The sequence below is a fragment of the Mytilus californianus genome, unplaced genomic scaffold, assembly GCF_021869535.1.
Source record: "Mytilus californianus isolate M0D057914Y unplaced genomic scaffold, xbMytCali1.0.p SCAF_44, whole genome shotgun sequence".
Taxonomy (NCBI): domain Eukaryota; kingdom Metazoa; phylum Mollusca; class Bivalvia; order Mytilida; family Mytilidae; genus Mytilus; species Mytilus californianus.
The window spans coordinates 1,542,732-1,569,533 of record NW_026262695.1 but is presented as its reverse complement, the minus strand read 5'-3'; the positions used below and the strand labels follow the sequence as shown (position 1 = coordinate 1,569,533).

The window sequence follows — 26,802 nt, the reverse complement described above, 5'->3', positions numbered from 1 at the left end:
CTCAATTGTCTCAAGATCAGACTTATTCGAAATTGTACATTAATGCAGAATTAAATGCTTCCTGTTCGTTGTTTACGAAAAAGAATGTATTTTATTCAAGTTATGTGTATATTTATTTGTTAGAATTACAGTCATAAAGTGAATATTGTTAAATTACAGACAAATCTTAAGGAAATGTGTGTTAAAACATTAGCATGCTGGAAAGTTCTAATTCAATTTGTGAATCACAGTTTCATCAGTATTATATTTCTTAAAAACAATAACCTCTTGGTCGTAGTTTGTATTGATCCAGACCTTAACATTTGAAAATCGGGGATGCATAAACGTTTGGAGCTACAAATGTACATGGCTAAAGTATGTTTAAATAGGATAACAATATTTTTCAACAGGGTTATAATTATGACATTACACATATCATTATTGTATACCTCGAAACACATGTCATTGAAACTTGGTATCTTTCGGGTTAATTCCTCAAAAGAAAGTCATTTCACTCTAGGTATATATAAACAATGTTTGTCCATGTCTTTTGAAAAGTTTCATCTACAACGAAGTGTTAGTTGTGGTTTGAATGTTTTCTTATCTTATCTTATATCTTATATTAGAGCTTAATAAGTAATTGCAAGTGCGTTATTTTTTCGATACTTAGGAAAACTCTTAATTGTAGCCTCCAGTGTCTTAAAATCAAACTTATTCGAAATTGTAAATTTGAAGAATTAAATGCTAACTGTTTGTTCTTCACGAAAAAGGTTGGTTTTTGTTCAAGTTCTGTTTATATTTATTTTTTAGTAATACTACTATAAAGTGAAAAGTAAGTTATATAGTCAAATTACAGACAAATCTTAAGCAGTTTAGGATATGTCTGTTAAAAAATAACATGATAGAAAAATAAATTACCATGCTCTGAGTTGTATCAGCCTAAAGTATCTTAGAATTAACATTGTATTTAAAATAATGAAAATAATGACTATTCAATTTCTGAATCTGAATTGCTTTAAACTAGTTATGATGACGATAAAATGTATAAGATGACTGTAAGGTCATGCCTGGTTAATATAAAGAGCACACTTAACCTGGAGAAGATATAAATCTACTAAATCTGTCACTTTTTGAAATCAGGGTTACAAGCAAATCCATATCATCAAATATATTATTGTGTTCATATTCCGCAGTACTGCATTACCAGTATCCTTTTCTGGAAGTTAACTGTTGCCGCTAGACGGTTTTCTAATATACATCATTTTCGTTTCTAGTTTCTGATTTGAGAGTTGACGAATAACCGTAGTCATTTACGTCTGTCGTTACTGTGTCTGTATGATCATAAACATCGTTATCAAATTGAAGTTTCCTTCCCCCATGGTTGGAACTGTCGTATGTTGGGTCATTTTCATTACGAATCCCTGCATGACTGTCATATAAATTTTCCTTTGAATCTGTTTGCTGTTTCGATACCCCATTTAATCGATCATATTCTCTGTATGATGTTTCAGTGTAAGTTTTGTCAGATTTTTGTAATTTTGAATTCGTTTTTCTGATTTTGTTGACGACTGCATATGTGTGGACAGAATTGATTGAAGCTAATTCATATGATTCGTTAGATGTCGGCGTCACACTTGTTCTAACTGCTGGATTTTGTGAATGCTCATCGAACTCTGTTGAGAATTGGACTTCTTGCTTATCAGTATTAATCGTTTTGAAAAGTCCACATGACCTAAAAATAACATGTAATGTTAGATTGCATCTGTGAAAATAGATAGATGATGAAAAAAGGGATATTCATTGGGTAGAACACAAACAGACAATAATGTCAATTAAAAAAAGAAGGAAGTTATCGACAAGTCCATAAAATATTATACGGAAAACTTGGAAGTTAGCAACAAAACGCCACATACAAATGTCGGTGCACTCGAAGTTCACGACGAGTGCAGAAAATCATTGTATAGTTTATTATCTTACCTCCTATACATTTCCAGGAATATGATTAGTTAAAAGCAACAGCTTATACTTCATATGGGATTATTAGGCGGGGCTTATTTCAATACACGGTTAGGAGTGGTGTTACGTCCCATTATAAAAACAACACGGTGTTGAGGAAAAATCTTAATGTTTCAACAGACGTCGAAATTGATGATGAACGATTGAAATGAATTCATAAAACAAATCTAAAGCTAACAAGTTGTTATTGATGGCATTTGTTTTCGAATAAAACAATGGAAGTGTGTTCGTAATACTAAGTATTGAAGACTTAATCACTTTGATAGGCTACTGGTCTAAATACCACATATTACAATAGTCGGTAAGATACATTCGTTAAACAGTGTACTAGTGTAATAGTGACCTAATACGATATATATGGGGTTATTAAATTCCATATGGGGATTCACGCTTCGCTCTCACCCCATATGGAATTTAATGACCCCATATATATCGTATTAGGTCACTAGCACACCATGTAACTAACAATATCCAATACAGTGTTATGCTATTATGCAGCATTAGTTCCTATAATCAAAATATAATAAGAAATGCATATAAATGTGCGTAGTATTTCAGACTTTGGTTCCCACGCCATGTTTCAAGGAAACAAATAGTCAAGTTACAAGATCTTTAAACAAGTTGATTTTTCATTTTCCTGTTTCAAGTTCAACAACTATTCATTGTTTGTCTTTGTAATCTTTTAATGTTATAGTCATATTGCTGTCTTCCCGGCCATTACCCATACTTCATTTAATTCAAACACAGCGGACCAGATGCAAGTATCAACCGTAACACAAACGTCAGCTACCACAAGAATACTTCAAACACGCAAATGAAGTCAAATGGATAAGTTGAATCAATTACATTAAATAAGCAGGTAGTAATTTGGGACTATAATGCAGTAATGATAAGAAAACATGTGTAACAGTGCGTACAACACATCAAGGTAGTGATAATTCAACCGTTAAATTTTCAACGTGCATGTTATAATTTTGGTGTAAGATATCAACCTTTGTGTATTGATATCATATATTTCTCGGATATACTGATCAGATTTGATACTAAAAACATCTGCTTTTCAAACTAAAAGTTACTCTATGTTTTCCAGTCGAATGAAAGAGGTTCTCCATTCGTCTTGCTTTATCGTCCCTTGGTTCTTTTTATGTGTTTATTGCCTATAAAACTTTTACAATGTTTAATGTCTGACGTTCGGATCGGAGCTCAATTAACCTGAAATATAGTTTAATGTGCACATACATATCGTAAGACCCTATCATTTTGTTTGTTACGATATTCCTCCTTAAAAACAATCACAAATCCTCCCCGACCGTAAATACTGACAATGATTTTGGCCGTGTAAATCAAAACACCTACGAATCGGTAACACTTTACGTTATCCATTAACAGATTGCTTAAAAAGAACGATTTATGGGATTAAATTAAAAAAAAAATACAACACACTAGTTACAAAATCCACATGTTTGACAATCTTAACAGGAAAGTATTAAAATGAACTGTTACACTTTTCAGTTCGTATTAAATTATTTAAAACGACGTTAAATCTAGTCAATTTAAGAATGGAAAATTAAATGGATACTGGTTTCCAGCAACGCACTTCAGTTTGCAGCTGTGTAAAAAGATAATACAGATCCGTGTGCAATAGTGCGTCAACATATAAGGTAATAACTAAACCAAGATAAAAAATATATTTACCAATAGCAAATTCAGATTTATTTTTATAACAGTAAATGTTATGCAAATTAAAACACTATACTTAAATATAGCACATATTTATAATATCACCGTATTTTGCAGATTATCATCACTAACAAAACAGCCAATACTGCGATTGCACCAGCAATGCCGCCAATTACTGGACCTAACAAGAAAAGACAACAATTATGACACATATGTGAACAATACGTAAAACTTATACCCGACCGAAATATAAAAATAGGTGAATAAGAATTTGTTGTTATGAACCAGAACTTGACGGTCTTATTTCTTAGGCATTGATACATTTTCGTTCTTCTGAAATGTTCAGTTAAGTTGCACAAAAAATTGTGCTCCCAGATGTCTATGTTTTGAATTGCAAATTATATTTGATTATTATTAATAACTGTAAGCAGCTGTTAATCCAACAAACTTTCTAGTTTGTACCACTATACAAAAGAACTCGGTTATATGAGAGACAATAGCAAGCTGGTGAAGCCAGATGTGCAATTAAAGAATAAAATACCTATATCAAAACTGGCGTTTTGGTCTTTCTCTATTTTAATAGTAGTTGTTGTAGCAGAAACCTCACCTAGAAAAAATGATTAACAAATTTGTATACAAAATATCATGTTTTCACTTTTCTATGTTACTACAATGTCGATTTCTCTTAGTTTACTTTATTCGTGTAAAGCATTATTAATTTTGTTATACCCAAAGACAAGTGAGAATGTGTTCAAATATGCTCAGAAATGTGTTTATGTAGTGTTTCCTTCAGTTTTTGTTTCATTCAGCTTGATTTGTATCTTTAAATTGAGTAATCGTCTATTACTTTTTTGCTACATCGGAGAAACATAAAAGGATTTGTAAACCGAAAAAATTCTGACTTAAAATTGTACACGACTGCTTTTTTTCCATTCTTATCCTGTGATATCTTTGTTTTTGTAGTACCCCATGCACCTTAAAATGTTTGGAAGTAGATCTGTATTTACTGAGGTTAAAAATTATAAAAATAAAGAAATTCATCTCACTAAGTAAAAAGATCCCTTTTATCTTGATCGCATACTTTTATTTAAAACAAAACACCAAACGGCCAATTCCTGCAATTTGGGAGGTTTTTTGATGCATATTTGTCTCAAAAAAAAGAAATAAACTATTTAGTTTTTTTTTGTGCGTCCGAAGGGCTTTTCTGGAATGTAAAAGTCATTTTATTTCCGTTTTATTTAGGTTTTGGACGATTTACAGTTGTTATATTTTCAAACACTCATGCTATCTGCAAAAGTAATATTTGAATAAACAAACACAAGACATAAGAATTCACAGCAAATCTAGAAATTTTGCTTATACACATAATGGTACACCATTGCCCACATTCACAAGGTCTAAACAATCAACAATCTGTCGTCCCCTGTTGTGGCATGAACATGATGCCACAGGATGATGAAAACCAGCCGTACTTATATTGGGTACTAAGCCTGCACAAACATTTTTAAAAAGAACGATTTATCGCAGACTGCTTATATAACAGTTTTACAAAACATCTTCTATAATCCTGAGAACCATTCTGTCTATAGTTACAGATGGCCTTCAAAAATAATGATACAAAGTTTAATCAACCAGTGGGGTTTATCATATTTGGATTCTTTAAAATTCTAAAGAACTACTCGCTTATCAATAAACAAATTAGATAATTACGATTTTGCAATAATATTAAACCTTTTGCCTATTTTGCAAAAATGAAAACCATAGACACACATTTCTTGGTTGGGGTAACAAAAATCATACTTTGAGATTATTTACACTCATTCCATCAACATATACACTAAAACATTATAAAGTATTATACTGAATGCTTCAATTTTGTATTGACAACAGTTCATATGATACAGAACCTACACCTATCTTCAAAAAAGAAACTATTTTTCCGAGTTGTTTCATATCTCATAAACCCCAGTAAACATGACGTTGAAAATACTATCGACACTAAAACGTCGGCTTCATATCTAAATCTTTTTCTCGAAATTGACACAGTTAGTTTTCTCGTTTGAATTGTTTCACATTTTCCATGTCAGTACCTTTTACAGCTTACTATACGTCATATGTTTCTCATTTTTGAAGGCCGTGCGGCTACCTTTAAATGCTAATATCCACTTCAATCGAACATTGGTTAAGTGATGTCTTATACGCAATCATAACAGTTATCCTTGCTTTTATACAGACGGACAACTTCATAATAGAATCATGACATACGTAATTATCAGTTTTTCAATTGTCATATTTCTAGTATGTAAGACCAGTACCAAGTCAGGAATATGACAGATGTTTTTCATTCGTTTGATGTGTTCGAGCTTTTGATTTTGCCATTTATCTTTCCGTTTTAAATTTTCCTTGGAGTTCGGTATTTTTGTTATTTTACCTTTTGCCTAATCGTATGATTTAAATATCTTAAGGAATAATGTTACCTGTACACCAACTTTATTGACGCTTGTAACGTAAAATCTACTCCATCAGGGTTATGGAGAAGAACGACTAGAATCAAAACTTTAAAAGTTATAATGTCAACATCATGACCGATACGACCTGTCTGTGTCTTTCTTACAACTCTTTTTCTATCGTTGAGTTACTGGTTAGAAAACGAATGAGCCAAATTTTCTCTTGTTTGCATCATTTATCCAAATGACACATGTAGCATATAGTATACAATATTGGACGGAAAAAAATAGTACCTTTCTAACAAGCAAAAACCAAGCAAAAACGAAAACAATGGGACCTTTATGAAAAGTTGCGCTTGAAACTTCCCCTGTCTCTCTATATCAATCAAACTTTGCTTTTGGATTGTTGAAGAAGTTGTACCGGAAGATAAATGAGCACAATTGGTTTCAATAAACGAATGTCCATATTTGCATTTATGTACTTAAATTTAACTTTTACTCTGCGAAACATTATAACAAAGTGCTCTTCCTGATCCTTTAAATGAAGGGTATATATAATCTTATAATGATACCCCGAATCACATATAATATGAAAATTTTCCAGCTTTAAAACGAGCTATGATACATGCACATATCCAGGTTTACGATATAGACAGAGGAATTGAAGACCATGTTTTTATCACCTAATACCTGAATTGAAGTGTACCTTTTTACCCATATGTGTTCTGTAATGTTGTCCATATAACAGTGCAATGAACTAGTGAACGTGTTTTATATACCTATTCTGCACAGAAACTCTAACTGGTCATTACAAACTCTTCTAGTAATATTAAGCACTCTTTTTTCAACCATTCCTGTAAACGAGCCTGCTAAACAGTAAAGCGGTAGTCTGGTACCTGCTTCGGCTGGAAATAATTTAAAATTTGTCATATATTTATATCTATTTAATATGTACTAATAAAGAATAACTATTGCTTAAGAGGCATTTCTGCCAAAGGGATAATCAAACTTTTTACATTCTCTTAAAGAAGCTCCTGCAAGAAGTCTGCATCATGCCAATAAAGAAACGAGTTAGCATGCGAACGCGGACTGTTTGTTGAAAAAGCCGCCCAAATGTAACAAATATGTTGTCAATCAAGAATCAAACAGAATGATACTGTCAGTTTCGGATAATTATTTGTTTGAATCCGAATGTTTTTCACAAAGTACGATTTATCTCTCCCTATGAAAAGATACATGTATCGAGATGACTATTCTTTTTCATTAAACAAAGCAAGACTAACTTTTTCAATTTGTCTTTAAGTATGTAGTGGTACTTGTTTGTACTTGTGAAAAGGGTAGAAATGTCAAATGTTTTAATACTATTGTTTCTGTCTTCACTGTCCACCAACTTCTAATGAAGGTAACATTGTAACATCCGTTACTATCATACTACAGAAATATGCCCTTGTTATCTGAATCCCCAAAAATGACTCAAATATTCATCATATACATATAATTTTTTTTTATGGAGTTCATCCCGGACGAAACCAAGTTTCAATAAAATCTGTTTTAAGGCATACAATAATGGACTGTGTAAGGTAATTATATTTCCTGATTAAAATGCAAACTATAGTTAAAACATTTAAACCATTTGATAATAACCGTGTGTTGTTGCCTATCGGGGTTTACTGTACACTTTTCCATCTTTATTAGTCTATAAAGGATTTAATCACAAAAAATCCTGTACTCCGTTTATTTGACTGAAATATTTTTATATTTTTACGGTATATTAGCCAGCAAATGCGTATTTTAAGGTATTTCATGTCGTATTTCACACTTTGGGATGTCAGGATTGCCCTAAAAAAAACCTCCCTACAGCCGGTATGTCGGTTGATCAATCCTGACACCACAAGGTATGTTATAAGACAAGAAAAACCTTACAAATGCATTATCTATAACATATTTATTGATTTACCTTGTGTCAACTTAGCTTCGGTTTCCGCTTTAAAAACGTTTGTCCATGAAGGATGTCCTTCGTTTTCATTATCTTGAATTTGGCAATAAGTTTCTGGTGATAGTAAAAGCTGCTGTCTATCCAGGCACAGTTGTTTGCTTTTTGAATACGATATGCCCCAAAAGGAAATATGTGTGTCATCTTGGAAAAAATTGAAGCAAGGGAGATAAAATATATGACTGAAGTTAGTATTATGCAATTCAAAGAATTTAAGGTGAAACACTAAATATAGTATTAGGTAAATCAAATTGTTTTTGGATCTCATAACACCTTATGTTTAGTCGAATTTAACAGTTGATTTTGAAAATATAGTGTAATGATTGTACACATTTTAATAAATATTGCTTTACAGTTATGAACACTAGTCTTGTGGCCCCTAATCCTGTCGATATACTTTATTTTGACATAAACAAGATCATACTTTACCAAGACTGCTTATTTAGTAGTCACTCAAGATTGTTGCACTTATCTCTGTTTTAGTCTTTGAAACATCATCTATTTATGCGTTAAAATAGGGCTATAAACAAACTTTCAGTAAAAATTTAAATCACAAAAATACTGAACTCCGAGGAAAATTCAAAACGGAAAGTCCCTAATCAAATGGCAAAATCAAAAGCACAAACACATCAAACGAATGGACAACAACTGTCATATTTCTGACTTGGTATAGGCATTTTCTTATGTAGAAAACCGTTGATTGAACCTGGTTTTTTTAGCGCTAAACCCCTGACTTGTACGACAGTCGCATCACATTCCATTACATTGACAACGATGCGTAAACAAAACAAACAGACACAATATGTAAAAATTTCACAAATAGGGATACAACAGTAACACGAACCCCACCAACAACTGGGGGTGATTTCGGGTGCTCCGGAATGGCAAGCAGACCCTGCTCCACATGTGGCACTCGTCGTGTTGCTCATGTTATTACAAAGCCGGTAAATAGTTTAATTTGGTAGGTCACACTCGTGAAAAGGGAACGGGATTGTAGTTACGACATAAGGAATATATCCGATATCATCTGTATAAAGTATATTCCATAACGGTCAACCAACTCGCGATGGCGTCAGTAAAATTTACGAAGTGATGATTTCAACTTCACCATTTGGAACTCTTGGTTTAAAAATGAAAAGATCACAATTAGGAAGCACAAATCATCTCTTTTGTCGTAAAGTTTTGTTTTCAACCGACCCTCATAGTCAATTTCTAGATATAAGTCCTAATCAAATGGCAAAATCAAAAGCTCAAACACATTAAACGAATGGATAACAACTGTCATATTCCTGACTCGGTACAGGCATTTTCTTATGTAGAAAATGGTGGATTGAACCTGGTTTTTTAGCGCTAAACTTCTCACTTGTATGACAGTCGCATCAAATTCCATACCGTAGTAACTGCGACTACGCTATGGTTGTGTTCACATCAAGTAATGAACACTATTTCACATTAACTTTGATCTCATCTGCACATTGGTTTTAAATACATGTACATACGAATTGTTCACACGTGTACAGTAGAAAAATTTTAAAAGTAGTGTCATATAGTGCGGAGACAAATCAAGAAAAAACTAAATCAACATTAGTCTAGATTAAACATTATAATATCATTTTAGCAGTGTCAAAGAGTTTTGCCGTGATGCAGATTTTTTATTTTCTCCTTATTAGCCTTTTTCATTGCACACACTAATAAATTGTTTCAGCACATGGACTTGCTGTCATAAATTTATTAATGGCCAAGTTTCTTGTTGAGTCACTCAATGCGGATAAAAAGACTATCTGAAGGTTATTCTTAATACCTGAGTTATACTTTGAGTTTACGCCAAATAAATTAGTATAAAAGTTAATTATTAATAATATTATAACATTTTTTTTTACAAATGTTTCCTCCTAGATCATTCATATTAAAATTCATGTTTTGAATATCTTGTTTATGTACCCTTAACTGGCTTACATTGATTATATACTGCTTTTAATCAAAACGTGATTAAAACTACATGTAAGCATGGATTTTTTTACTGGGAACGTAGCAAAGTTTAATTTAATGTTGGGGACGTTTACACTTTACGGAGTAAATGCATGTCCACGGCAAAAGGTAAACTAACAAAAATACCGAACTCCAAGGAAAATTCAAAACGGAAAGTCCGTTATCAAATTGCGAAATCAAACGCTCAAACACATCAAACGAATGGAAAACAACTGTCATATTCCTGACTTGGTACATCCATTTCCTGATGTAGAAATTGGTGGATTAAACCAGGTTTTATAGCTAGTTAAACCTCTCACTTGTATGACAGTCGCACAAAAAAATCAATTACATGTATATTGACAACAATGTGTGAACAAAACAAACAGACATAATAGGTAAAAATGTCAATATTTAGGGGTACAGCAGTCAACATTGTGTTATAATCTTAATCACTTTTAAAACAAACAACTATGTCAACAAAGAAAAACAAAACCAAGAGCTTGTCATCTATTGGTTTTCTTTGGTTGCTTTATGCACACGTGATTCATATGATTTCATACGGTTGAACGAAGTGAATTAGAGTGAAATTATTTTTTCTTGTCTTTTCATGATGTACAGATGTCGTACCTATCGTACGGTCAGTTTCACGCCGAAACGGGGCATTCGGTCATTCAGCACGACAGCGCCAAAGCGATCGGTTCTAAAATTACTTGGTAAAAATGTGTTGGTAATGGCTGAAAATGAGGAGTTATAAATTGATGACCATGAGGTTTCGCTTAGAGATGTTATGCAAGCTGTAACAAACCAAGGTGAATATTACACTAGTTTAAGGAAAGACATTTCAGATTTAAGACAAGAAGTTCTGGGGCTACTGTTTCTGTTACTTCCCAAGTAAAAAAAGGCAATTGATAACTGAAAAGTTGATTACGCACGAGATACAATCAAGGAAGTTATTGACAGATCAAAAGGCGAAACAAACTAATCAAAATCACCGATACAGTAGCAGCAAAGGGGGATGGGAGACTGTTTGACAATATGAAACTAACCCAGAAGCAAGCGACTCTGACGATGAGAGCAAAATTAATAAAGCAGAAAACAGGGCGTTACGTAAACGCAATTCAAAAGGAAAAACAGGCTACTGCTAAGCCTAACAATAATTATGTATCGAGCGCTCCTTCTCAATTTTATGCTACTTTTCCAGCAAAAAATCAGCCCTTTCTTGACCCCCAGTCATGGTACAACGGACAAGCCTTGCACCATGCTCAAGCCAGCACGAGTGGTAATCAGCGACGAAATCAACACCAATGAGCTTGTTATAGGTGTGGACCGTTCCAGCACTGGATAAACCAATGTCCTTTCAACCCAAGACCCGGCACCATGTCGAAACCAAAATTCATTAAAAGATGAGTATAGTTTGAATTTTTTACCTGATAATATTGCGTCAGGTTTTTCGATCAATGAATCTGATAATTTCAGCTAATGATTATTACGAGTATGAACAAGGCCAAGCAAAATCATTGTTAAGGACAGGCTAAAAATCACTATCTATTTTGGAAAAGTATAGGATACTATGATTTTATTTTGGACACCATTTTGAACGGTTACAAAATTCCTTTTTACAGTACTCCACCATCTATATGTTTACAAAACAATCGATCGGCAATCATCCATAGCGAGTTTGTCACAGAAGCTATGCACGATCTTTGATTAGGGGATTGATTGAAGAATGTGACATTCAACTACGTATTATAAATCCACTTACAGTTTCTGCGTCTAACAGTAAAAAGAAACGTCTTATTTTAGATCTCAGACATGTAAATAAATATCTTTGGAAAACTATTGTAAAATTTGAAGATATTCGCATAGCCTTGTAATTTATTACAAACAATTCTTTCTGTTTCAAGTTTGATGTTGTGTCAGCATATCCATATATAAATATTTTTATACCACATACAGATTTTTTGGGGTTTTCTTGGAAGTATGAAAACACTGTGAAGTGGTAAACATTTTTAGTCCTTCCTTTTGGGCTATCTTCAGCTTGTTATATATTTACCAAGATCACCAAACCACTTATTAAGAAATGGAGAGGTGAAGGTAAACAAGTTGTTTTAATGTACTTAGATGATGGTTAAGGTACTCACACAGACGAAGATATTTGGTCACCTATGAAACATTTGGTATTCTTGGGTTATTTAATTGACAGCTACCAGGTATGGTAAAAATACCGGAGAACAGAGTTCAAAAGGTTCTAAAAACTATTATTGACATTAAATATTACACATTAAAATACCGAAAAGCTCACGCTAAATTGGTTGCCTCTTTGGTGAGACAAATAGTATCAATGTCATATGCAATGTTGCCTATGATATGTCTAAACATTTAAGTATTGATATTTTAGAGAAGACTTCATGGAATAGTTGTATCGTGTTATCAAAAGCAAGTTTAGTACAAATTAATTTCTTGAAAGAAAACTTAGGGAGAGTAAATATTAAAAATTTACTTCTGATTTTGCATGTCAGTCTGAAGTTTACAGCGATGCTAGTACTACAGGATATGGCTGTTACATTGTAGAAACGCCTATTAAGTCTACTAAGAGTTCTACGTGGAAAGAGCTCAATGCCGGTAAACATATTCTTTTATCTGTGGTAGATATTTTGAAGACTAAACGAATCAAATGGTTCAGTGACAACCAGAACGTATTCAATATTGTTACCAAAGGTAGTATAAAACCTGAATTACAGGATATTGCTCTGTGCATTTTTGAAAAAAATTGTTTGACACATCATATATCTATCGATGCGGAATAGGTTTCTAGATCTTTCAATGAGAAAGCGGATTACATTAGTCGTATTATTAATTACGACGATTGGGGTATTAGGGAACATTTGTTTACGTATTTAGATTGCCTGTGGGGACCCCACGAGATAGACGAGATGACAATCACAAGTTACCTGTATTTTATTCCCATTATTGGACGGTGAAGTCGATTGGTATTGATTCATTCACTATTAACTGGAATGGTGTGAACGGCTGGTTTGTATCTCCCGTCAGTTTAGTATCGAAAGTCATTCGTTACATGAAGCTATGTATGGCGCATGGAACAATTGTTTTGCCTTTATGGAAAACGGCAAGATATTGACTGATATTATCTCCCACTGATGATGGGTTTGTTAAAGAGGTGAAGGCCTGTATTGACTTACCCACTTAACAAGGAATTCTGTACTCCCGGTAAAGGAAATAAATCAGTATTTGGAAATATTGATTTACCCTTTAGGGTGTTGGCTTTGAAAATGGTTTTTGAACCTATCAGCTACTAATATTTTAAAGCTTTCAATTTTGTGGTGGTTTATTTCAGCTATATATCGGTGTTAAATGTGTTAAATTCATATTTTCTAGACAGTCTGAATGACATTTTAGTGAAAGAAGATGTGTATAAAACATTAGTAAATAAGTACTAAGTTACATAAACTGTTTGTATGTATAATGTACTAATGTATTTTTATTTTAACGTATGTTTTTGCAGGCTTTCGAAAACGACCTGTTAGAATAACCTGCTTCATTGGTTGACAAATTTTCCTTATTTCCTGATCTGTTAACGGAGATTAAATTTAGCAACACAGTTCAAAATTATTATTGTGGTTTTTAAAGATGGAAAAAATGGGCTTTATCGAATGGAATATCTAGTGATTTTTTTTACAGGCCAAACGAATTAATGTGGCTTTATATCTAGCATGTTTAGTGCAACAATATTATACGCCCAGTCCTTTCAATCAAGCTTTTTATAGCATTAGATGGGCACATAAAATTACAAGTGAAATTTCTCCTATTGATTCTGATGTGGTGAAAAATATTCTGGAAGGAGCTAAGAGATGTCTATCAGTTCCGATTAAGAAGAAGGAGCCTATAACTCCAGTAGTGCGTTTGCAGATGTTTGATAAGTTTTATTGTGAATATAATCTATATAACCAGCGTACTATTTGTGCTTGCTTGTTATCGTATATTCGCTTTTTACGTGTGTCCGAATTGTTGAATCTTAAAAACTTTTCAAAGTCATATGTCCGTCTTTATGAAGAAAAGTAAAACTGATTATTACAGAGATGGCGATAGAATAATTATCGATAGAACCGGGAATAAATTGTGCCCCGTAAAGAATTTAGAGAGGTATTTGGAATGGAGTTATAATCAAACAGATTGTGATTTATATTTATTTCGGAATTTGACGAAATCTAAGCATAGTTTTACATTCCGTAAAGACAACAAACCTCTATCATATACAAGAATGAGGGAGCTTTTTATAAAAGTTTTCAGTCTGTTTGTGTCTAACATCAAATTTGGTCTCTATAATCTGAGAGCCGGTGGAGCATCTGCAGCTTGTAATTTTGGAATTTATGATAGACTTTTCAAAAGGCATGGACGATGGAAATCGGAGACTGCGAAATATAGTTATGTGAAGGACTCTTTTTCCGACAGAATGTTGGTTTCACTAAATTTGTGTCTCTAGATATATTTTTGAATAAATCTCTATTTTTCAGACGATTTTTCCTTTCTTTGGCACAGCAGCGGCGTTGTCGTGTAGCTTTGCACTTTAATTATGAGTTTTTTGTATTCTTCATATTATAACAGTATGTTATTTCCTTTACATGGTTTTTCAAAAGCAAACATTATCATTGGGTGACATATATGAAACTAGTATTTTGGAGTGAAGTTCATTTAATACAGAATGAAGGTTGTTACAAGAGAAATATAATTTCATACGGTTGAACGTGGTGAATTAGAGTGAAATTATTTTCTCTTGTCTTTTTCATTATGTACAGGTGTCGTACCTATCTTACGGCCAGTTTACCGCCAAAACGGGGGTTTCGGTCATTCAGCACGACAGCACCAAAGCGATCGGTTCTCAAATTACTTGGTAAATTTTAATTTATTTTAATTAGTTCCCCCTTTTTTTTAATTATAAATAAGATAAGATTGATAGGACTGGAGGGTTGTTTTTCTTTTTGGTATTATGTTGTGTGAAGTATATATTTGTATATATATACATATGTGTTTGTTGAATGTTCATGTGTAACATATTCAATAAACTGAGCAGTGGCGTTGTCTTGTAGATTTGCAATTTAACTATGAGTTTTTTTGTTTTCTTCATAGTTTAACAGTATGTTATTTCCTTTACATGGTTTTTCAAAAGCATACATTATCATGGGGTAACGTACATGAGACTAATATTTTGGAGTGAAGTTCTTTTTAATACAGAATGAAGGTTGTTACAAGATAAGTTTATTATTTTAGTTGGTTTGGTTTGTCTTTTGTGTATTTCATATTCTGCAATTCTGTGACCTTTTTATAGCACTGTACGGTATGGGTTCTGCTTACTTTTGAAAGCCGTTATGTGACATGAAGTTGTTCTCGTCATATTTCTCTTGTTTTTGCTGGATATTTGTCTCCTTACCTATCATACTAAAATATCCGTATTTTTATATTTCTCACTACAAGTATATATAAAAAGAAATATCATCCTGTTTGATACGCACACTTCACGTTACAGTAACATTGTGAGAGTTTTCGTTATGCAATTGTAGTCATTGTTTAATGCGTTGACAAATGACGAAATATCTTAATTTTTTCACAAACATTAAACAGTCGTTATTTTAAATTTGTGAGATGGCATGATGAAGTTGAAATTTTGCTCATTTTTTTTTCTAATATTGTCGTTTATATTCATAAGTGTATGATAGTACGAAACCTTTATTATCATTTATTTTGAAATAATTGTTGGTGTAACCAATGTCATATATTACTAAATTCTACTAAAGGGACAACTAAACACAACCTAATGAAGTTGATAGCTAAATGTTGCATTAAGGTGGTATTTGTTGATTTGAAGATAAAAGTAGTCCATATTTTGTGCTAAAAATAAGATTATATAATACTTACTACATCTACTGGCCCTTGTCTTATCTAAAGTATCATTACAGTTAGCTGCTGTAAGTCCATTATTGCCTTCCTTACAGTATAAAGTTGTGCATTTCCTATTGTCATTTTCAGAAACATTCCCACTGAATACTAAATATGGAAATATGTTACAAAATTATAAAACTTTAAATTTCGAAGATAATGTAAATTAAATCTAGAAATACAATGTACAATGGTATCTGCAGAAAGGTTTTCACCGCTAACATCTACGTTATTTGGTGATAGTTGTCTCATTAACATTTCCTTATTTTATATGCACTGAGTAGGCAAATATAAAATGTAATAAAAGTCCGGGCAAAGAACAATGCAGTTCAACAAATATAGGATAATTAATGTATTTATCTGCATTTGCTTTGGAATTAACTGTTGAAATCGTATATCTTAAACTGCAAATTAGTAAAACTGCTTTGTAAAGTTTAGAATAAGTGGGACTATGTTATTTTCACATTTACAGGTTAAACGATTATATTTTTTATTTCGTGTACGTGATTATGCTAAAGTGTGTAATTTACAGTGAATTGTACCTACCTTTATAAACGAAGAAATATATTGAATTATTTTTTTCTATGCAATTCGTTATATTGTAGGAGCTACCTTTTTTATGCAGACAGGAACATATTTCTGTCGACTCCTGTAGAGATAATGAAAAATATTATCTAAAATCTAGGGAAACAAAGAAAAAAACATTTGAGTTAAAACAACTAAAGCTTGAATACTTAAATGCAAAAACCGCAATATACGAAATAACTAGTCAATAGAAAGCTTTTTGCATGTTTTGGTGTAGATATAATTTTTACCAGTTATGACATGATAAAAAATCTAATTTGCATCGAAAGCATATTATTGTGGGGCATACGCGTATAAAACAGTAGGCGGAATGTATCATGAGGATATTAAAAACTCATAAGTCGAAAAGAAACTGACAACTCAAAGGCAAAAAATCTCCTTTGGCCAAGTAATCAGAGATCCATGTTTTTAGTTGTTTACCTTAGGAGTGGTACATTTGATTGACATGGAATAAATAGTTGAAAGACCAAATCTATCCGTGCGTCATATGTTATCTTCAATTTTTTGAAATAACATTTGATTGTTTGTAAAGCTAAGCTAAAAATTGGTAAAAACACGTATATATTATGAGATTTTGAATTTTCCTCGGAGTTCAGTATTTTTGTGATTTCACTTTTTACTTTCAACTTATATATGCAACAGCGGTATACTACTGTTGCCTTTTTTTTGCATAGTTAACAGTCGGTTTGTCCGGTATAAAATTGGGAAGGGGAAATAACGTGTGTTAAAATTGTGTAATTTTAGAACCAAATTCATAATTGACAAATAGACTATTGAAATTGATACCACTATCTTTCAAAAAATTATCGAACAAAAGTCCTATACGACCTTTAGCAATGAGCAAATTCATACCGTGTAGTACATATAAGCTAAAAAGGCACTGTGATTTCAAAATATCAAAAATACCATGTCCCCCCCCCCCCAAAAAAAAAACAAAAAACAACAAAACAATGGATGACAATAAAAACCAAAAATAACTGGAATACAGTCTCATTCAATGGTTCAACATGCTAATGGACGTTAATTTCGTGCATTCATTTCAGTATTTAATACTTACACTGTAACCGAAGAAATGATAAGATTTACACTGGTTTTGGCAAACTACAATTGAAGGACTTTTATTGACATCCTGTCCGTCTGGCACGGCATAACAGCCTGTTTAAAGACACGTTGAAATTAAAAAAAGATATTCTGTCAAGATACAATATAATCTGACTTCCCGGGAAGATTACCCAAAAAAATTGTTTTTGCTATTTATGTCTGCGTTACCGATCGCCATTAAAATACAATGGATTTTGTAATTGTATACAACAGATTTTAATGAATTGTAAGAATTCATAATTTTGAAATTTGACATGCTTAGATTATCATGCCATCAATTTGATTGTATCACGTACCCAAAACTTCAATCCACGGTGTAGTTACACGATAAATGGCCATGCCTATCCAGAATTCATTATCATACAGCACGTTAATATTTGTCAGCACCTTTTCGTCAAACTCTAATCCATTACTGCCACATTCGTCAGAAGCAGCTTTCCAGGTTTTTCTGTTTGTGTGATAAGCTTGGTCATATGGAAAACTATTTGCTAGAATAAAAACATACATTCTTTGTATACTAATATGATAAAAAAAAAAATACAGAATTGACTGTTAATTACATTTTCGTTTTTCCATTTTCTACGTGTTGACGTAATGTGTTTGTACAAGAGTGAAGAAATTGTTAATTTTGAGAATTCGGTCTATTCCAATACAAACATTCCCTTTGAAATCAGCTGGAAGTGAATGACAAAAGACGGCAGCTATTGATTGCCCTTACTTTGACCAATTGGTTCGTAAAAGATTAATGACGAGATGTCTACGTATTTTTAAAGTGTATACATGAATGAAATGCTAGTGTGTTGGAGGAAGAGGTTATACAGAGCAGACAACATACGCATTGCAGACAAATGTTAACGTCAACAGAACAGAATTTTTTTCTAAAACAGTCAAAAGTCTATCAGATGTATGTGTTATCAAAGATGTAAAGATTTGTCATCCATACCAGTGAGGTAGGGCAAAACACCCCCGTGTTTGTTTCACTTATAGGGTTGAAATCTAAAACTTATCCTACTGAAAGTCCAATATAAAAGAGCATATGTCATATACCGATTTATTTAAAATATTTTACATGATTCCGTCAAATTAAAACTTTACTTAGTGTTGCTGTTGAAGTTAGCTTGGTACACAGTTGAAAGTTTTACAACATTTATAATTGAATACGTCTATAACAAAAAAAACCAATGTATCTCAGAAAGACAATATGTAGCTTACTTTCAACAAAATTTTGCTTTTGGCAATATCTTTATTACTCATTTGTTGTATTAATGCAGTAAACATTTGTCAAAATTAGTAAAAAAATTCGTTTGGAGATAATTTCTTTTTAACACTCAAATTGATTCTTTATTGCACATATTGCTGTTTTAACAATAAAACTTGGTGTACAGCATTCCATCAAGTCTCCCTGCTAAATTTACTACTAAATATCCAGGGAGAATATTCAGTAGAATTAACAATAAATAACATTGGTACAAATATCTGAATAAATAAATTACTGTTACAGACAGTCTTTATTAATACAAAATTTGTATATTATTTATATTTATAATAATATCTGTATTATTCCAATATCTATAATTACACAAGTTTGTCAGTATTTTTACGGAAATTGTTCTTTACTCCGGAATTGGTTTTTTACACTATCTGTAATGTATCAGAAACGAAATGCGGTCAGTGACCTCGCACGTTTTTTTCAATCTTTCAATGAGAATACATAATTTTCAATCCTGGTGTTTGGATATATTATTTAATGTTTTGAAAATTTGGAATAATGATTCGAAAAGGTAAGTTGTTGTACTAATATAATTTTGTGTTTACAACTTAATTATTAAATAGATTCGTTATTGATTTGACCCAAATAAATATTGTGTCGTGACCTTTACCTATCAAATGTTTGTAAACATTTAAAACATGGGGTTCATAGTACAGCACCAATATATTCAAAGATCACACACACGTCTACATATACCAATTCATCTGAATTATCCACAGGAACATACTTTGGTACATGCATACTTTTGCAATAACAACATTGTACAATGTACAACATCACATGCCTCTTCTTTTTTCTACATGTATGTACAACAAAAATACTTTCTGTAGCTCTATTAATAATACCAGCTTAATTTTATAAAATTATATCAATTTCTGCTCAGAGTATAGAGCCCTTTTTTTAGTAAACTATTTGATACATACATTTCATACTGTTTTATTTTGTACTCATTTCTTCATATCAGAGGTGAATTATTAAGCTAGTCCAAACAATTATGAGTCTCAAATGATCAACCCAATCACTCTTCCTTGACACCTTCCTACGACGTAGGTAAACCTCACAGAAAAAGTAACTAAATTAGCCCTTCAAGACGTCACAACCATTTGGACGAATTTGGAGATAATTTCAGGCGTTTTTAATTTAGTGTTCTGTTTACAAATAGGTCATAGCTAATATACTGTGAAGTTAAATTAAGATGGGGAGTGACTTTTTGAAATGACCCTGAGTTCAATTAAAATCAGGGGAAATTGGCATTACCTCTTTCCTAATAACAATGTACATGTGAGTGTCTTGAATTTTAACCCCTCACGTTGTAATCTGGATTTAATGGCTTTATCAGAGGCCTTTTTTTAGAGGAGAACAAGATGCATAACCTTACATATACAAATCTAATTGATGTATAATTAGATTTACTAATGGTAATTGAGGTGTTTTTTTTTGTCATTTGGAGAATTTGTAAAATATGGCAAATCCCGATTTGTAAGTGTTGTAGTCTAAAGATTTTGTATAATCACCTGTTACATTATTGAAGACCATATTTTAACCTAAGAGGCTTTTAGGTTGCTATCTTTTTGAGGTGTACGTATACTGTACAACTGTTTTGATTAAGTTATAGGGAATGTAGGTTCAGACTACGGAAGTTTTTATGTATGTTTTGTTAGCAAATAAATAAATTACACCTATATTTTTGTTGATATTTTATATTCATAAGTATATATTTAACATAATATACAATGTAGATAATTTATTTGGGGATTGTCAAAAGTAATACTTTACAAGACTTATGCATTTAAGAGCGACGGATATAAATTTTGTGCAGGGTTGTTTTTCATTGAAATCTTTCTCGAAATTCGTTTATCGTTTGAAAAAAAATCATATAGTCTATAGGATGGTAATATTTATACATTTTTTGTACTGTTATTGCAAGAACCGCTATAAAGATCATTTAACGGCAAACACGATTTAAATATATTTCACAAGCTTTATATATCATATTGCAAGAGCACTTTATATCTCTTTTTTTAGAAAGATTTATAAGTCAATTTTTTTCACATATGTTTATCTAATAAACAAATTAAGTGTGTGTTGAAATTTCAAATATTGTTAGAAAAGGGATTGAGATCATACGGCAAAGGCGGAACAAACGTATAATACTGGAAAAGATAAAACTAACAATGAATATAAAAATATATAAAAATGTAATCTTAAATTACCGTATAGTAATATAAGAAGTACAAACTGTTCAAAGAAATAAAATAGCGTCTAGATTTTAGAGGTAGCATTTACGTTTCATTTGCATATTTATTGGTAAGAGTTAAAAATGTACCAGTTACATCATGCAGGCAGCAATCCAACATCACAACAAACAAAAAAGATATCAGAAGTTGAAAATATACAAAAGTAACAATAAAAAAAAATGTAATTTGAAGAAAGTTAAATCACAAAAATACTGAACTCCGAGGAAATCTATAACGGAAAGTCCCTAATCAAATGGCAAAATCAAAACCACAAACACATCAAACGAATTGACAACAACTTTCATATTCCTGACTTGGTACAGGCATTTTCTGATGTAGAAAATGGTGGATTGAACCTGGTTTTATAGCGCTAAACCTCTCACTTGTATGACAGTCGCATCAAATTCCATTATATTGACAACGATGCGTGAAAAAAAACAGACATAAAAGGTAAACATGTAAAATAGGGGTATATCAGTCAACAGAATGTCACAATCTTAATCACAACAAAAACGAACAAATATTTAACAAAGAAGCACAAAAAAGCATATATTACATTGAAGAACCTCGTTCATTACTTACTTATATAATTTTATTTTATTTATGTATGTCAAATCAACCTATAAAGGATCGAGAATTTTTAAGCTCTGGGACCGAATCGTAATTTTAAAATTAACTCTGGCGTAGAATAGCGTGTTTGACGTCAGAATGTAAACGTCACACAGGTAGCAATATAAAATAATTTTGTTGTTCAAACTATGCAATAATTATAATAGAACAATAACACAATGGCGGGATGTTTAAAGTACAGAAACACGTCATATGTATCAAAGAAACATAAAAAGTCACACGGACAACTGATTTTCAAATCTTTTTCAGATGTTATGCTGTTTACCTTACTGTCCACTGTTAGGGGAGAGTTAAACGATCACAAACTTGTATTCCACGCCCCCCCCCCCCCCACTCCCGTATTCTTTCTTAGCATATCCCAAGTCAGGAGCCTACATATACTTATTTTTTACAACAACTAAAACAATAGAAACCTACATAAACATATAAAGTAAAGTTTGAACAAATAACTCCATAAAACAAAAGCTATGACATAAAATGCATACCTAAGTAACCTAAACCTTATAGCAAATAACAATATTAAGTTTGAACGTTTTGGGTGGTGCAACCGAATTGTATTTGTTATCTTTCAATCTTTTAATCATATTATCTGAAAACTCCTTCTGCCTCACACACTCAATAAAACACAAAATCTTACATAATCATATGATCCTTGAATATGTTGTGGGTTTTGCTATATTGATGGACATCCAACATGGCCGTTAGTGCTAATAATACATTCTGATTGGCCTAAATCAATATCTATTCCATTTCAAATTGTTGTGTAGTGTTACATTGTAAAATAAACAAAGAACCATTGACTGTCTTGTGTAGTGTTCCTTTGGATGGAGATTTAATAAAAATATCTCATAGTAATGAGAAAATATTTTCCTTCTATTTGGACGTGAAAACATTTTTTGTCACCTGTCTACTAGTATTTACTTGTTCTTTAATATTCCCGCCGTTTGCTACATTCCTTATGTCAAATTTTAAACAAAATTAGCCAGTGGCTTCAGAGAGGCCGTAAAAAATTGTATGTTCGAACTAAACTCCAAGGCCCGTGGTAGATATAAAGATGTTTGGTCAAACCAACCATTTTTATAAGTATTCATGGTTTGTTTCCTTGTCAACTGCATTAAAGTGTCAGAGCTTTATTAAGTACTTTTACCATTTAAGACAGCGGTAAAACATAGTATAAAACCCACCAAGGGTGCTAGATTTATAGTTTCAACTTAACATGTAATTATGATAAAAGATGACGTCCGCTATGTTTGATGCTTAATACATATAGCGTTTGCATTACAAATAACGTTGGAAAGCCGACGCTACTAGACTATGAAATACAACATTTGAATTACTATACATGTATTTGTGATCAAAAGCGAACTTATTACTGGTGGGCTTTTTATTAAACACAGCAGACGTTCATTACTAGATCAATATTTCATCAGTGCATACACGTTTATTTATGTAATCATAAAACATGGTCAATTATGAAAGTTTTTATACAATGCAGCTGTTCAGTACAAGTCGTAAATAAAATATATGCATATCTCTACATCTGCAAGCTATACACATCTTTTGTGATCTGTGATGTAGCAATACAGAAATACATAAGCATCCAGGGACAAAAGTATTAATTACAGGAACAGAAATAAACATTCGATTGGCTATTTTTCAAAAACTATGATGTTGGGCAACTTAGCGACACAGGATACATAAGGAATGATTAATATACCTTTTGTAGTTCTTGAATATTACAGACAATTATCAATTGTTCAGTTATTTATAATCGGAAGAAATATTTCCGAGTATATATTGACATTGATTTGAATATACCATTTGTTAATTTTGTATTGAATTGATAAAAAAAGAGTAGTCATAAAAACATGAACAGATGAGGAAGCATTGCATAAGGTGTAAACAGATGGCTATCAGTAAATGTTCGTGAACAATGAAAATAAAACATTTTTTTAAATAAGGATAGTCCATTTCTGGTTTGAATATTTTCACTGAAGAGGGCAACACTTTTCTTAAACATATTTCAATAATATACGTAAAAGATTTGTTTACAAAACTATTCACCTATATCCTTAACACCATAAATAAAGACCAGCGCATTGTATTTGATATACACATTTTTTGACAATATCATATTGGATTGATGATAAAACATTTTTGTGTACTTACCATTCACACACTTTATATCTATAACAAAAGCAAATATGATAATCCACAACATTTTTTCATTCATTTAAAACCCCTGTATAACCCCCAGCCACAAAACACGGAAGTAGATCTGGTAAATAAAAGTCATTCAAATCAAGTCGATTGTTTAAGATCTCGTGTTAACAAAAGGTTACGCATTAAGGAAGTTTTATAATAACTTTTCATTGGTTTCCCATGTATGTTACATATTTTGATAACTGAAACTACTGAAGCATATACTAGTAAAATTGCAATTTATAATGTTCATATCATTTAAGTTTAACCCAAACGAAGTTAGCTATTTTGATCTGTCAATCACTGTATACTGTAAAACCCTTTGATCATTCGACTACCTCATAAAATCTTGCTAGGCACCTTGACGCATATATAAATGCATGCTATTGCAGTTTGCTTTTCCTGTAAACCGGATTATGCGCTATTTTTTTTTAACAAAATCAAATAAATACACAAACTGTACTTTGGTCAACACTTTTACATTTAGGAACCCTTGCTTCTAAGTAAGCAGCAACCATCTATCATGTAGATCAGAATAACAATCACATCTTACTAACGACGAAATATATATATACCATTAATTACGACATATGTGTATATATTCGTCTGTGTGAGAATCACCAGAAGCGATTGATTTTAAACTGATGGGAGATCAAATCAATGACAAAACAAAAGAGCATATAAAAACCAAACTCCCAAAATTGTGCACAATCTTGATTAGCTTATTCACGCCTACGGATGGACGACAAACATGTTTTTTTCATTTGTCGGCTACCCGATCTTGTGTGTTTTTATGTATAGCATACCGTCTTATTAATGTCGAGTCAGTGGAAAACACACCTTTACAAAACAAAATGATTTCAGCTTCCCAATTGTTAACTTTCCATGTCCATTTAGCAACATCCCAGCAGTGTCTGCATATAGAGTATTTATCTCCCAGTTGATAATATATTCCAGAGCTTGCATTCCCTATCATGATTTCCTTTGCTGCCTCCGATGAAGCTATTAAACTAAGGATGAAGTTAAAGTCATTCTTTCAAAAGTTTAACGGGCGCCGTCGTTGTTTGACCGTTATAGAATATCTGTTTCACAAAGGGCAACCGACATGTTCTTATTGTCGTTTCCTTAATACTTTTTTCTTTGAATGTGAAATCTTCTTATTAGACTTATCATCGAGTTCGTACTCATATTAGCAGTGCTTCTGTAATACACGTACATTAGGATCTGCTTACCCTTCCGGAGCTCCTCAGATCATCCCTGGTTTTGAATAAAAGGAGTTCGTGTTGCTCTTGCTTTAGTTTTGAGTGTTCTTCTTTGTGCTTTTTAATATTTTTAATTTTTATGTTGTTTTTACCGTAAACAGTATGTCTCTCTCTTGTCATGAAAAACGCGTTTAGATTTTAAAATCGTACAATCGGCCAAGTTTCATGTGTAGAAAACTTACATGACAAGTTTACAAAACTGATTTCTTATATATAAATAATGTTAACAATGTACTATTGCGTATTGCCTTATGACTTGATATAACTAATCAAAGTAATTCATAGGAGTGATCCAGCGGTTTTAGGCGAAGTTAGTGTTGCTCATTTTTATGTTTTTCTATGTTATGTCATGTATACTGGTGTTTGTAAATTGGTCGTTTAAAAAAAGAAATGTTGCCATTGCTTTCTTTGTTATGTCATGTATACTGGTGTTTGTGAATTGGTCGTTTAAAAAAAGAAAATTAGCCCATGGCGATGTCAGATTGTCATCAACTTATGGATATCCTTTTAGTATCTTCTGCCTCTATACATTATGGCCTTTACATAGTTGTTTAGGTACTGACATATAATTAAAAAAAAACTTCATACTATCGGTCTTTCATTTGATCAATCCGGACAACCTTCGGTGAGTTATAAGAAAATAAAAAATAAAGCCTTAAAGTATGCATTATAACATAGCTCTGATATCTTTCCGGGTTCAGCTCTGCTTTTTGGCCATTTTTGTTTTATCAACTCTTCAATGGTTTTGGATATTCAAATATTTTGGCCTCACGCATCACTGATGAGACATTTATGTCGAAATGCGCATCTGGTGCAATAATTTATTACGGTAAATTACTGAACGTATCATGTTTCAAGTTCTTCAGTTCCTGTCGGGAATAGGTTGGTTTTATAAAGATCTTGAATGTTCTGAAGTCACTAGTTATAATTTACCTCTGTCGTGTCGAACAATGCTAGGATGTCAATATGGAATCAGTACCAGATCTGTGATAAATATTTTGGCACTTTGTTTATTATTTTGAGTGACTTTAGAATCGCGTCAAAAGGATGCATGCACATCTGATGATACACACCATATCGACCTTAAACAATTTGAAAAACAAGTTGACTACGAAAATAAAATAAAATTAAAGCAATTTGTGTCAAATCTGAGAGTTATATTCATTTTCGTAATATTATCTTATAATGTATTTGTGCATATCGATATGTAGTAATTCATATTTTAATCGTTACTCGCATCAATAAACTACTGTCGCCTTAAATCATGAACTTAAGACTTAGGACAATTTGATACTTAAAGCGCATGTCTATAAAATCAAATTGATCTTAATAAATTTCCTGAGTCTAAAGCGCTTCATTATAATTACCTTCATCAGAAACGCTCAAACCCCTAAAATTTTAAAACCAGGAAGGATAAATACTTAAACACTTTAGGAGCACTATGATCAAGTTAATTATGATTATCAATTCCTTTATG

General features: G+C 32.1%; 1 protein-coding gene across 1 annotated transcript; it reads right to left on the bottom strand.

Annotated features, from left to right (window-relative positions):
* Positions 1-916: 916 nt before the first annotated feature.
* LOC127699906 (uncharacterized) lies at positions 917-24,138 on the bottom strand. Its single transcript, XM_052203297.1, has 10 exons — positions 24,031-24,138; positions 18,021-18,212; positions 17,681-17,778; positions 16,585-16,687; positions 16,018-16,146; positions 8,080-8,259; positions 6,902-7,027; positions 4,217-4,282; positions 3,781-3,856; positions 917-1,711 (listed from the first exon to the last, which is right to left on the bottom strand). The coding sequence occupies exons 1-10, from the start codon at positions 24,092-24,094 to the stop codon at positions 1,228-1,230; spliced, it is 1,518 nt and encodes a 505-aa protein (XP_052059257.1). The 5' UTR covers positions 24,095-24,138; the 3' UTR covers positions 917-1,227.
* Positions 24,139-26,802: the final 2,664 nt, after the last annotated feature.